General features: G+C 34.7%; 1 protein-coding gene across 1 annotated transcript in view; it reads right to left on the reverse strand.

Moving 5' to 3' along the window:
- lrp1ba (low density lipoprotein receptor-related protein 1Ba) overlaps positions 1 to 15,564 on the reverse strand; it is a 407,482-nt gene that overhangs the window by 179,660 nt on the left and 212,258 nt on the right. The window contains 2 exon segments of the mRNA XM_056448564.1: positions 4,039 to 4,243; positions 9,051 to 9,240. Of these exon segments, the coding sequence (XP_056304539.1) occupies positions 4,039 to 4,243; positions 9,051 to 9,240 (395 nt within the window).

The following is a 15,564-nucleotide window of genomic DNA, read 5'->3' on the forward strand; positions in this document are numbered from 1 at the left end:
ATAACGTTAATGTAACATTTACACAACACATTCAAAACTACCTTTAGAAAAAACAATGCAGCAGAATGATTGAAAACTGCACAAACCATACATCTGAACTGAGAAATATGGATCTGACAATTATCTTCAAATAGAAACGTCTATTTTAAAAATAGTGATACCATTAATGCAACGTTTCCACAACACATTCACTACTTTCTTTAGAGAAATAACACAGTGCTAACATTAATGTAACGTTTCTACAACATATACACTAAGCTACTATGAATTATAAGAAAATTACGTAACGAGGTGAAAAAAATAAAAGCAATTGCGCAATACACAACAGGCAAGTTTAGCAAACACTTCTAAATGCCATTTCCACAATTGTTTCAACTCAGAAATTGCGTGCTGTACCTTTAAGAAAGCGAACCGGGTCATATTTGATGACTTGTTGTCATTAAGAAAGTTTTATAAGAGGAAATCCAATTTGCATGATTAATTATGAACTCCTAGAGGTTCACACAGACTATATACAATCAAATCCAGTGTGTGTGTGTGTGTGTGTGTGTGTGTGTGTGTGTGTGTGTGTGTGTGTGTGCCTCCTCTGGAGGAAATTTTAAAAAGGCTACAGTTTGAATGTGTCAGCACTAACCTAGGTGACATTGTCTTATTCTTGCTTTCTGTGTGACACACAAGAAAACAAATGTTCCTTTTGTTCGCCCTGATCAATTTTCACCTTTTAATAGCCTGGCGCTCGGTTACTTTCATTGGCCGGCTTGGAGCTCTGTTGGTGGCTGTCAGCAGATAAACTGTGTCAAACCTGCAGTCCCTGGCCCTCGTCGAAACCAAAACATCAAGGCCGGTTTAACTTTTAGGTAACAATAACTTTGGTTTAGGCCCCGTCAACACCTTTCAGCTACACATACACAACAGAAGCATGAGTTTTGAATATGCTTATGATCAGAGGATAATCTGCATGACCAATAGTTCATTTTGAATCATGTATATAAACACAGTTGAAAGCAAAAGTATTCAATATAAAGTAGTACATCGGCATCATTATTCTAGGGTTAAGCTTAATAAATTCTACTCCTCCATCTCCTCTAAATGTAACAACTGTGAATCTGCGAAGGCTCCTTAGGTCATCTTTTTTGGTCATGCCCAAAACTTTTTTGAGTTTTAGAGTGAAATTTTCAGCTTCTACTCTAAGGCTTATACTTGTGAGCTCGCCCCTGATCCAGCAATCGTTCTTTTTGGTTGGTCTGACTCACTTCGTGGGTTCAGTCATCAAATTAAAAAAGCTGTCCAATATGCAATGGTGATAGCTAAGAAATATATTATTTGTCTATGGAAAAAATGCATCAAACCCACCTTTTAAATCCTGCCTTTCAGAAATTTCTAGCACTTTACATTTACAGAGACTTAGACAATCTTTCTGATAACATTGCTGGCTTCAAAGACACCTTGAAACCCCTTTTTTATTATCTGTTAAATGCCAAGGATAACAGTTTAAAGGTATAACCATGTCATTGTCTGCAAGATCATCATACTGCCTGTGCCCACTGGTCTAGATATACAGTATATGAGTAACATTGTTGACCCATGTATAATACTGGAGGAACTGATGTAATAATGGTTTTAAATTCTTTTTTTTCTGTCTTTTGTCTTTTTTTTGTTTGCATTTTCAGTCTTTATAATTGTTGTTGCTTTTTGTATGTCCCTGTGTTGCTTTTAAGGTGTAATATAAAAATATAATATTCCAAAAAAAACAACAACAATGTATTAGTGCCTCCCCCCAACCTCCCCCCTCCGCATGAAATTTTTATTTTTTTTGCATTTTTTATTTATTCAATTGCCAATTAACTGAGATATAATTAAATGTTAAAAATAACAGTTTTAATAGCTAATTTTTAACAACTAATTTGTTTAATCTTAAATTATATTAAATAATAATAAATCTTAAATAAGGTGGCACAGTGGTGCAGTGTGTAGCGCGATCGCCTAACAGCAAGAAAGTCGCTAGTTCGAGCCCCAGCTGGGTCAGTTGGCATGTTCTCCTCTTGTTCGTGTATGTTTCCTCCAGGTGCTCCGGCTTCCTCCACAAGTCCAAAGAGATGCGCTATGGGTAAATTGGGTAAGCTATTTTGTCCGTAGTGTATGTGTGTGAATGAGTGTGTATGGATGTTTCCCAGTGATGGGTTGCAGTTAAAAGGGCATCTCCTACGTAAAAAATATGCTGGATGAGTTCATTCCGCTGTGGCGACCCCAGATTAATGAAGGGACTAAGCCGAAAAGAAAATGAATGAATTAATGAATCTTAAATAGAGTGGCATGGTGGCGCAGTGGGTAGCACGATCACCTCACAGCAAGAAGGTTGCTGATTCGAGCCTCGGCTGGGTCAGTTGGCATTTCTGGGTGGAGTTTGCATGTTCTCCCCATGTTCGCGTGGTTTTCCTCCAGGTGCTCAGGTTTCCTCCACAAGACATGCAGTTATAGGTCAATTCAGTAAGCTAAAATTGGCCGTAGTGTATGCGTGTATGTTCTGGTCCTCCAAATTGGGGGTTGAGTGTTGGTCTACTGACCCAATTTGCAAAAATTAGATGTAAGGAAACACAAACATTGTGCAGCTAAATATCAACTTCGATATAAACGGCCCTGGGAGTAAGTAAGTAAGTAAGTAAGTAATAAATCTTTAATAATATCTTAAATAAATAATATTTTACTAGTTATTTTTAAGATATTAATATTTAGCCTAAAGTGTAATTAAATTAACTAATATAACTAGACAAGTTTGGTGGATTCATTAGTTTGTGTTAATTGAAAAACTGTGGTTTCTTTAACCAATTAAAAACACAAATTGCAAAACTCTTAAGGAGGTTAAAAATATTGACCTTTAAAATGATGTTTTAAAAATTGAAAACAGCTTTTAATCAAGCCAAACTGAAAAAAAAGTAATAATTAAATTAAAAAACACATTGTCAAGAAGAAAAATGCAGGAAATACTGTAAAAATTACCCAACTCTATTAAACAACAATTAGGAAATATAAAAAAAAATAAAAAATAACAGTAAAGCTACTAATTGACAAATTTGTCTTTAAACTGTTTATAATTCATTCATTCATTTCCTTGTCGGCTTAGTCCCTTTATTAATCTGGGGTCACCACAGCGGATTGAACCACCAACTTATCCAGCATATGTTTTACGCAGCACTGGGAAACATCCATACACACTCATTCACACACACTCATACACAACGGACAATTTAGCCTACCCAATTCACCTGTATCGCATGTGAACTCCACACAGAAATGCCAACTGACCCAGCCGAGGCTTGAACGAGCGAGCTTTCCGCTGCCTCCGCATCACCCTACTGTATATAATGTCAATGCATAAATATTTTACCACATTTTTTTAGATTTACATTAGTCATCAGATAACATATTATCTAATAACTTGTCTGATAACTGGATATTGATCAAAATCTTTAGTTGTGGCAGCATTTCACTGTAAAAAATAATATGACAAAAGGTCATGACATCAAATATTTTTAAGCTATTTTAACATATTTTAATAAGTCAATCAGCTTTCAACATGTTTTTTTTTAGCTGTACACGGTTTAACAATATTTTAGTTGGTCTGACTAATGCAAGATAACTAGAAAATGGAATTTTATTTACTGAACAATTTAAGGCAGTTTTTTTTTCTGTGCAGGTAAACACAACAATCTACCTAATCACTGCTGCATCCTGAAGGTGAATTAAAACCTCAAACAACTCTACGGACACTGTTAACAAGGGCTGAAATCAATAACTACAATGTCCCCTGATTGTATAAACACTGCGACCTTTCAGGCGAGGCATATTTTTGGTTTCAAGTGACGATGAACCAAAGTGACCCGCAGTCAGCGAATAGAACCAAATGTTCTTTATGTCCTCCATCATCTCACCATAGCAAAACAACAACAATAAAAGGCTTCGCAAACACTCCAAAGACACAGTCTGCGCTTCAGCTAATGCACAGCCATGCATTTTTCAACAGACCCCTCATATACTCACATATCTGTGCGAGCCGTCGAAATCACACCTCTCGATGTGGCCCAGACTGCCGTCAGAGAAGTACAGCTTTTCGGCTTTGTGGTCGATGGTGAGGCCATTAGGAGTGATGACGTCCGTGCTAACAATGATTCGGATGTTCCGGCCTGTTAAAGTAGACCTCATAATGCTCGGATGCTGCTCGTTCCAGTTCGTCCAAAACATCAAGCTGTAAGAGGATCAAAAAATATAAATGCAAATTGCTTTTTTCTAGCTTTAGTTTTTTTTTTCTTTTGCTAAAATGGTAATACCAAAGGTTACCACTAGTAGTCTCTACTATTATACCAGCATTTCACGTAAAATTGATGTTAAATATTTATTAAAATGTATTTAAATTATTTAAATTTAAAATTTAAAAAATGTTGTTTAAAAATGAGGGAAAAGTATTATTGATTATGTTATCTTTTTGTGTTTTCTCATCATAATGAAACTGACATGTTAAAGGGACAAAATGCGTAATTGTTATTTAGAAATGTTATTAAATTAACATGCTAAACTGAGGTTGTTTGGATTACAGCAGTGTAGCCAAAAACAAATGGACAAAAATGGACAATCCTGAAAATGGACAAAAATGTTGTATAACATGTACCTGCCCAGTATTCTGTGCTGTCAAACTATTACTAATTCTTGTACATGAATACTGTATGTAATTATGATATCAGAACATGCGCGTTTTCATATGAGGATTTTCAGCTCATTTTTACATTGATTTTATTAAATGATGTTTTCAGTTGACAGCTACACTTAAAAAAAAAAACATTAATTAACTGCTTCTGTATTTTCTGATTTAAAGGTGTTTTCAGAGTATTTACAATCATGAATTGCATTACGCGAAAATTTTGACAAAAATTTACTGTACTCTGTCGACTTTTGATATTGAAAATTTAACTCAAGTTTATAAAAGTCACTTTATTTTTTTGACATACTATCATGTATTGTATATCATTATATATGCGTGTGTAACAGAAAAAAAGTGTTCACCAGCTTTTGTACAGTAATTACCAAAACTAATAATTTTTATTAAACTGTTTCTAGTTAATTTTATTGTAAAAATAAATTAATTAATCTCAAACTATAAAAAATGCCGATAGGGGCCACTTTTTGCCAAGTTTTTTTGCCAACATCAAAAATTCTTGGAAAAAACATTAAAAGCCTCATCATGTAATTCAATAAATTACATACTTAAATTAAGACAAAAAAATAAATAAATAAAACACAATAAACAAAAAAACTTAATTCATGGAATTGTTAGTGTATGTATAGGAAAATCTGTTCCATTTGTGTGAGAATTAGATAATAAATTTAAACCAAAAGCCATACGATGTGAATAGAAATTGCTGTAATGTTTCAACCTAAAATAAAATATAGACAAAACCAATAGTTGAATAAAAATAAAAAATAAAAATAAAATAATAATAATAATTATATACATATACATACATATACATATACATACATATATATACATATACATACATATATATATATATATATATATATATATATATATATATATATATATATATATATATATATATATATATATATATATATATATATATATATATATATATATATATATATAAATGTTGGGTTTGTCCATATTTTACTAACCCTTGGTTTTAAATTTTTAAATAATTTTTAAAGTGCAGTTATAGTATATAACAAAATCTGTGTTTTTATGTGTGCATAATTCACTCTTTAAAAAATATTTTCAAATTTGTTTCATTTTAAACAAGCTGTCTTTGAGTACCACGTTCAAATTACACATTTACACAAAAAACAAGAAGTTCTAAGAACATAAAAGTAGACCCTTGATGCTACGGTATGCTAATAGCCTCATTAAAAATGTATTCATCTGCAATTATAATTGAAATGGCTCCAGTCTAACAGCATCAGCTCTTTTTTTCTTTGAATGTGCCAGAAAAAGACTGGCCCTTCGAAGGGCGAAGTGTGTCCTTGTGTTTGTGATGAGCGTGTTAGTCTAGCGTGTGACGGCACCTTGCAGTGTTAGCCGCTAACGCCGGCGTGTGACTCCTAGCTGTGATCTTTGACAGATTTTGGATTGGTGGGACTTCTTGCTGACAGCAGCAGCCACTTATTGCCATGCTAATACTCTAACAAGCTAATGTAGTAATTGCTAAACTCCAACTAAAGGCTGTCTGTGTATGAAACTGTAAAATAGTTCTTGGATAACAAGACATTTTTATGCTACGACTACAAGATAGCTAACACTTCTTTAAACTGCTAAGAAGTGAATTTACAATCTAAGAGGCAAAAAGCAAATTTAGCAAACATTTACTTTCTAAATTCACAAGGTAATGCTAGCATAGCAACGTCGTTTACATTCAACAATTTGACAAAAACAAAAAGTGACACATAAATAGGATTGTTCTACATCACTCAATGACATAAAAATATGTTTATCAACTATTAAAAAGGTACAAAATGGTATATTTTGTCAACCAAAAGTGATTAGCATGAGATTATTAGCAAGATGCTTATAGTTGTATTAGCATGTGATTACTTAATATACAATTTCACTTTTGTACAAATCCTATTAGGTGTTTAACAAAAACTAGTTGAGAATTAGCAAAAGCTAATGCTAACATTGTCATTTAATGTGTATCAAGCATGAAATGTGCTAATAGTCAAACATTTGATGGAAATATGAATATCCTAAATTAGATTTTGTGTATTTCAAGAGTTCACACTTGGCTGATGATTGATTATAAAGCGTGTTTGGCATGCTGTCCTGGGAGAGAGCCCTGAGCTCATAAGATCCTTGAGCCTGGGGCTCCCTCCGGTTTGTAAGGCAAGAGGGGAGTTTGAGCTCAGTTAGGTCTCGAGAACTCCCCCGCTTATTATATGGCTATTGGCAACTAAGAATTGCTGATTAAGAGCTGGTGCCAATTTGGTTTGGTCAATTCACCTATGTCGCATGTCTTTGAACTGTGGGAGGAAACCGGAAAACCCAGAAGAAACCCACGCGGGCATGGGGAGAACATGTACACTCCGCACAGAAACGTCTACTGGCCATGTAAGAATTTAAACTAATGACATTCTTGCTGTAATGCAATAGTGCTAACCACTGGGCCATTGGGCTGCCCGGTCAAGGAAAGGAGTGAGGAGTAGGGGTGGAACTGGGGAGTCTTCAAGATGGAGATAACTAAGGTAAGAAACTCTGACTATTTATAGTAAGTAAGGAATCATCTGATTGGTGAATCCTGCATTGCTAATGCAGGCCCAGCTGTGGTCAATCATAAGCATGTGATCCTCTCGAAATTAGTTTATAAATAAACCACAAAATGGCAATAGATGTCAATAACAAAATCTGACGACTGAGGTATAATCATAAATTGTGGAAAACAAGCTAACATTATCGTTTTCTTTTGAAAATGTTGACAAAAGCTAATGCTTACAGTATCATTTTGCATCTTTATACAACCAATTTTGGTATTTATGTGCAATTCCACGAAAAAAAGCTAGTCAAATGCTAGCAGATGCATTTATTGACATATTATCGCAAGTTGCTAACAATTATTTATGTCACAACATGTTTGATTTTTTTTTTTAATGAAAGTATTTTTGGGGTCATTTATGTCCAATCATATCTAGTTAAGAAGCAGTGTGCTGGTTATCACTAGGCCCACACAGAATCTGTACGTGCAGAAATCTGCTGATTTTTAGCCCATCATTGAGTCTATTTATTTACTAAATTTCAGTTTTGAAATTAATTTCAGTAGTAATATCGACAAATAAGTCGTAAATAATTATAAAGTAATATTGTCTGTCCTTTAATAGATATATTATATAATAGACCTGCTTTGTTTACCAATTAAGTGTATCTAATTGTATTTGCATTGTAAACATTAAGTACTATTTTTATTTCATTTATTAAGTTTTAAGTTATGATACTCCTCAAATCGTTCTGCATAAATACAGAGATTTTTTATTCTTTTTTTACAAAATTCTGGGCAGAAATAGCAAAAAATGTCTGAAGATTCTGGCCCTAGTTATCACTTAAACCAGACTATTAATATTATTTTAATAGTCAATCATATTTCAGCAAGCCAAAGTAGAAGAATTTTACATAACCTCATAAAACTGCAACTCAATTTTTATGTGTGTTTATATATATTTAAAAATGAAAGAAAATGTGCTGACTGAGATCAAGATCAAGTCGTAAACGTGTTTGGAGATGAATGCAGCTTTGGCCATGCAGCTCTTTCATGGGTCCCACTACTTTCAAATCAGAATTTTTATGAAGCTCATAACTCACTGATGTAAATTTAATCCTCTGTATGTGGTCTGTCGCCTAATTACTCCGAAATAATTAGAGGATCCCTCCCTTAATTGACCTTTTGGAAAGACAGCCATCAAAACACATTCATCAACAAAGGCTATTTTGAGGAGAGGTGCACATAAAAACTCCTGACATTTCTCAATGATGGATGTATTCCAGTTTAAACAGGAGCTAATTCCTTTGTACTTCTAAGAGAGACGAAATATCACTATAAAAATACATAGTACATATAATATATACTCATAATACATATAATATATATTCATTGTATAACAATGGTGTGCAAAATACAATTTTTAAAGAATGATATAATATGTAGTTTGAAGTTACTTTACTGTAAAAAAAAATGTCCTCTGGTGTGATTTAGTAAAATTTAAGAAAAAAAAATAACAACAACAACTCTTAATAATATACAAATAGGAGGAGAGCAATTTATCTTCATTGTTGGACACTTATATCTATACAGTGCTCTTTATTTGATATAAAATTGAATAATAGCAACAAAAAGATCAACTAAAAATATTTTATAGTGGTTGCAAAAAAAGGTAAATATTTAAAAATAGGCATAAACTTAACTTAATAATGTCCTTCAGCTAATTATTTTTTTATGTGGAATTAGTGAAATCATGCTAACAACCCATATAAAGGAAATGTCAAACAACAGTCTTACTTTTGGCATTCGTCGAGAGTAAGGACGTGTGGATGGTCTTCCTCAGACATCGATACCACTGTGTCTCTGTTGAAGGCGTTTGCTCTGCTCTGGTCAATGTGGTGACGGGTGATGGAGGCAGTGGTGGAACTTGTCCAGTACAGGACGTCCCAACCACGGTGATATGCCAGTCCCTCCACAGAACCAACATCTGGAGAAAAAGAAGACGCAACGTCAATGCCAAATACTCTAGAAATAACTCAAATAACTCTAGAAATGAACAATGGCTTTAACGTTGTTACAACAACAGTTGTAATATTACAGCAATAGTATCAGCTGTGCTTAAATACATCTGTGTAACCCCACCGGTCCTACACCACCCAACCCGCTCCGAGTTGGGATCGGACCGGCGACCTTCTGCATGGGAGTCGGTTGCTCTACCAAGGAGGCTAAAGACCATGGCCTCTAGCGTCTATCACTAGAGCACTTACTAGCTGGCCTCCGTTGCACTCACCCCCTAAACCTCACTCCCATCCGGGTCACGGCACCAATGTAAGCCCATCGGTTGAACACCTCCTAACCCGCTCCGAGCTGGGATCGAACTGGCGACCTTCTGCACAGGTGTCGGTTGCTCTACCAAGGAGGCTAAAGACCATGGCCTCTAGCGTCTGTCGCTAGATCACCTTTAGAGGTCAGAGGAGTGAGGTTTACCTGCACAGCAGTTACTAGCTGGCCTCCGTTACATCTGCACACATGTATTTCTCTGTTAAGGGCCAATGCGCTACTTTCATTCATTCATTTTGCTTCAGCTTAGTCCCTTGTTTATCAGGGGTCGCCACAGTGGAATGAACTGCCAACTATTCCGGCATATGTCTTAAGCAGTGGGTACCCCTCCAGCCACAACCCAGCACACACTCCTACACTACAGGCAACTTTGTTTACCCAATTCACTTACACCGCATGTGTTTGGACTGTGGGGGGAAATGGAGCACCCGGAGGAAACGGGTTAGTTAATCCACTGAAAATATGTGTTTGTTTTGGCAATCTTTAATCAAAATCTGACTATTTGTTACCATGTTTGCATTGGTGATCCTTCTGTTAATGTCAACCTGAGGGTTTCCATAACAACTGCATATTAATACACTAACTTATCGTTAGTTTGCTATGAGGGAATGATGTACAAAAGAAAGCCCCGCCCCCTACTCAATATCCATTTCAACCTGAAGTATTCCACAACAACTGCGTATTAATACCTTCTCTTACCGTTGATTTGCTATGAGGGAAGGATATATAAAAGAAAGCCTCCTACTCAATATTCAGTTGAGATCCTTCTGTTGATGTCAACCTGAGGGTTTCCATAACAACTGCATATTAATACACTAACTTATCGTTAGTTTGCTATGAGGGAATGATGTACAAAAGAAAGCCCCGCCCCCTCCTTAATATCCATTTCAACCTGAAGTATTCCACAACAACTGCGTATTAATACCCTCTCTTACCGTTAGTTTGCTATGAGGGAAGGATACATAAAAGAAAGCCCCGCCTCCTACTCAATATTCAGTTTCAGTTGAAAGTACATCAACAGACTTAAATAAAAGTCTCAACATCTTAAGAATCAAGCAGACTTTAATTTAAGCATTTTGATGAAAACTAAAGCTAACATTGTCATTTTGTATTTGTGCGCAAACTTTATCAGACATGAAGTATGCTCCTAGTCAAATGTTAGACAAAAATATGAATATCCCACATTTGATTTGGAATATAAAGTAATGAAAGATGCTAATGTTAGCCCCAAAATACTGTCTAATTTACATCTTTTCTTTTGTCAAATGTGTCAAAAGCATTATGCTATTTGAAAGCATTTTCATCTAGAAGCTACACAGATTAGCAGACATGGACATTGCAAGATTTTATAGTAGTGCTATATATGCCATCAAAACACGTCTAATTTAATTTAACATATTTTTGACAAACTACTCAGAAATAAAAAGTTCTTAAAACAGAAATGAATGAACGATTGAACGAATGAATTAACAAATGTATGAATGAATAAATAAATTGATTAATTAATTATTAAATAAACGAACAAACGACCAAACGAACAACCAAATGAACGACCAAACAAACGGATGCAGGAACGAACAAACGAGCGGACAAGAAAAGAATCAACGAACGAACCAACAAACGAACCAACGAAAGAAAGAAATGTGGATAGATCAGCAAGTCAAAGTAGAAAAATAGCATATAATTGCATAACACTCATATAGTTCAACTTACATACTTTTTTTTTTCTTTAATTCAAAATCTGAAGAAGACACAAACTCAATGCCAGACACTCGAGTATACAAGAAAAGGACTGTAAAATCAAAAACTGAAACATGTATTTTTAAACCTTCGATCAATCACATCCACTTTAAAAAGCCCTGAAGTGCACACAAAATGGTCTGAAGGCCAGAAGAGCAGACGGAGGGCTACAAACTCCACAGGTTCTTTCAGACGTGACTCAAACAGAAGAAAAAACAGACAGATGGTCGATGGAAAAAACAGCCAGGTCTCAGAAAAGGTCAAGATGTGTTGCAAAAACCTACGTCAATACTAATCGACACCTTAAAAAATAAATAAATAAAGATTTTTTTTAGCTGTGGAAAACACTGAGCATGCTGGATTAAATGTCGATTTATTTGCCTGATTTTAAAGCAGTTTTAATAAGTTTAAGCAGATTTAAATATACTATTATAAATGATTTATCATGAAGTCATATTTTTAGGATAAAACAATCATTTTCATATTATTGCATTTTATAAACAATATACTATTATAAATAATAATTTTATTACATTTTTTAGACCAAAAGCCTTTTATTTAATTTCATTATTTGTTTCAGTTATTTATATCCTATATAACTACCTCTACATTAAAAATACATGTACTATTATAGTCCACGCTGAGACTTTTATTTTAATATGTTGATATACAGTGTTGGGGTAACATATTACAATAGTAACATGATTACAGAAGTGCGTTACTATCAGTAATGCATTGCTTATATTTTCTGTAATATTATTACTCGTTACAATCTCAGTAGGTAAAACATACAGTAGGTATAATATTTGTCACTGACTGTAACTACCAGTGCATTAAAGGTCCCGTGAAATTAAAAATAATGTTTATAAATGATCAGTATGTTAGGCTTAAGCATATCTATTATCTAATATGCGGCAAAATTTGCATTTAGAAGAAGTCACTTCAGCCTAAATGAATCAACGATTTTTTTGACATCACTTTATACTTCAGTTTGCCATTAAATCTTCTGACCAATACTATGCTTAATAGTATCTGAACTGTGATAAAAACAAAATGATGTATGGTGTATGAATCTTGTAGTTATTCCACAGCCTACAAGAGACAAAATCACATCAAAACAAAACAAAAGACTTTGAATGAGATGTGATAGAAACTTGTGTTTGTGGACAAAAAACAAATAAAACAAAAACAAAACAGGTTTAGGTGTGAGAAACACTATCTCACAGCAATTCGTAACTTTTTGATCTAGTGGCTAATGTGTATGAATTCGTACGATCTAATTCATACAGTTTATTACAATTTGCTTATCCCCCAATGACGTTTGGGTTTAGGGGTTGGGTTTGCTGCAACGTCTCCTTTTAAAAATCATACATTTTCAAACGACAGAACTTGTGCGAATTAGCCACTATACTGACAAAACGTAAAATAGTTACATTTGCTTGTAAGGTCAGGCTGTGATAACCGTAGTATAAGCAGAATAACTAATGCTATCTCACGGCAATTCGTAACTTTTTGATCTAGTGGCTAATGTGTATGAATTCGTACGATCTAACTCACACAATTTATAACAATATTCTTCCCTTAATGACGTTTGGGTTTAGGGGTGGGGTTTGGTGTTACACCTCCTTTTAAAAATCGTACATTTTCATATGACAAAACTCGTATTTGTCTATGAATTCGTACAAATTAACAACTAAACTGACAAAACGTAAAATAGTTCCATTTCCTCATAAGAACAAGCTGTGATACCTGTAGTATAAGCAGAATAACCAATGCTATCTCATGGCAATTCGGAACTTTTTGATTTAGTGGATAATGTGTGTGAATTTGTACAATCTAATTCATACAATTATCACAATATCCCCCAATGACGGCTGGGTTTAGGGGTGGGGTTCAGTGCTACACCTCCTTTTAAAAATTTAACATTTTCATACAACAGAACTTGTACGAATTTGCCACTATACTGACAAAATATAAAATTCTTACATTTCCTTGTGAGGTCAGGCTGTAATAACCATAGTATAGGTGGAATAACCAAAGCTATCCCAATGCAATTCATAACTTTTGATTTAGTGACTAACTCATTCGAATTCAGATGTAAAATAGTTACATTTCCTTATGAGATCAGGCTGTGATAACTGCAGAACAAACAGAATAACCAATGCGATCTCACAGCAATTCAGAACTTTTCAATTTAGTGTCTAATTCATATGAAAATCTCATTTGTACAATTTCATATGATTTGCTTATTCTCAATGACAGTGGAGTTTGGCTCCATGCCTCCTTTTAAAAATCATACATACAACTGAATTACGAATTAGCCACAAAACTGACTGACCGTGCAATCACACGGGGCTTCAGCGTCAATGCTTGACCGAGGGCGTGTCTGAAGTTGGGGTTCACGCAATCGTCATAGCAGCATCAGCCAATGAAATTAGTCTGCAATCGGCTACTTTCTGAGCTGGGGTATTTGCATGAAGCGATCTGATTGGCTGACTCGTGGCGCCGACGGATCCACAATGCAGCTCGGCAACACCTGACTTCACCCATTCAAAGTGAATGGGAAGCGTTGACGCTGACGGCCCATGTGAATGGGGCGTAAACGTAAAATAGTACCCTTGTAAGGCTAGAATAACTCACTGTGATCTGTTGAATAATTAGAAAATAATGCACACCTGTGGCCACATCGCCACCTTGTGTGTGTATTGTTTTACCAATAATTCAACAGTCTGTCATCATTTATTCCTTACTTTACTAATGAAACATTATCAAGTCTCATCAAGTTTCCTACGAGTACATCAACAGTTCATTTTCATTTTTTGGTGAACAATCTCTTTAGAAGTGACTGGTGCCATCCAATGGAACACATTGTATTACCTGTGGTGAAAATAACAAGGATTTAACAAGCGTTAAGCATGTTTGATGAAGGACAATTCGAGACTTTCACTGCCAGCTCTACAAATCACTTCAGACCATTTGCCATTGACCGTTGGAAAAGAAAAATCCAGAATACAGTCAATATCGCAAGCAAAGAGCTGAAATGAAGAGCAAACTTCTGAGAAATGACTGCGGTGATATTACATGCGTCTCCTCTAGAGCTCCGTAATAGATCACAGCAAACTTTGTTACAAAGTGTCTGCAGAGCTGCAAACGTCTGCAATCCATCATGCGGGTAAAGAGTCACAAACACTTCAAGTCAATGTAAATGGCCTGCGCAAGCCAATTTCGCTCCTGTACTGTAGCGCTTTCAGAGGAAACGAGAGTGAAGCTTTATGTCATGATTTAAGAACTGACTGAAATGTGTAATAAAGACATTAAATTTAATTTATATAATTGATAATGAAATAATTTTTTTACTTTATTATTACATTACTCATCAAAAGTTAACTGAATTTGTAACATTTTATGCATATATGCACTTGTGAGAATGAATAAATAAACAAATGTTGCATAAAAATTGCACATACATTTTTTAAAAATATATATTTTTACATCATATTAGTTATGAAGTTTTAGTTGTTTTATATTAGTACTTCAGCTTTAAACTTAAAGAAAATTAGCAATTTAAAATATTGTAAATATTAAAAATAGTCATCATTTTATTAATAATAATAATAATAATAATAATAATAATAATAATAATAATAATAATAATAATAATAATAATAATAATGCTATAATAAAAATCTGGAAATACCAAGGCATAGTAGAGTAATAAAAGATCAGAATATGGAAAAGCGCATAATGTGAGCCTCGGATACCACCTTTTCCTTGTTCTCATTTAAATTCCATGAGTGTAAAATGGTGTCAATGTGACGATACTCACGGGCCACGCCCTTCACATTTGCATTTATGCCTACTTTAGGTCATTCATCTGGACCTGACAAGAAGCCACGCATACCTATGAACATTGGGATGTGAAAATAAGGGATACAGCACCTTCCCAACGCTAAATGAACTGACTGATTTGAGGATTGCATAGGAGGGGCGACGGCGCCTGCAATGAAAAGGAAGGGAAAATGTTTTCGTGCCTAAATAAAATAAAAAACACAGAACAGATTCACATTTAAAAGCAAGGGGCGTCCCCTGGTGGTACGGCGGTATGATTTGCGTATAGGGAGGCTCGGCTCCTTAATGTTTATTGCCACCCTTCATAGAAAGATTAAGAATATGGGAGAATCCTGGGAAAAACGGGAGGATTGACAGATATGGCATCAGGAGAACACAGACT

This window comes from Danio aesculapii, chromosome 22 (genome assembly GCF_903798145.1).
Source record: "Danio aesculapii chromosome 22, fDanAes4.1, whole genome shotgun sequence".
Classification (NCBI taxonomy): domain Eukaryota; kingdom Metazoa; phylum Chordata; class Actinopteri; order Cypriniformes; family Danionidae; genus Danio; species Danio aesculapii.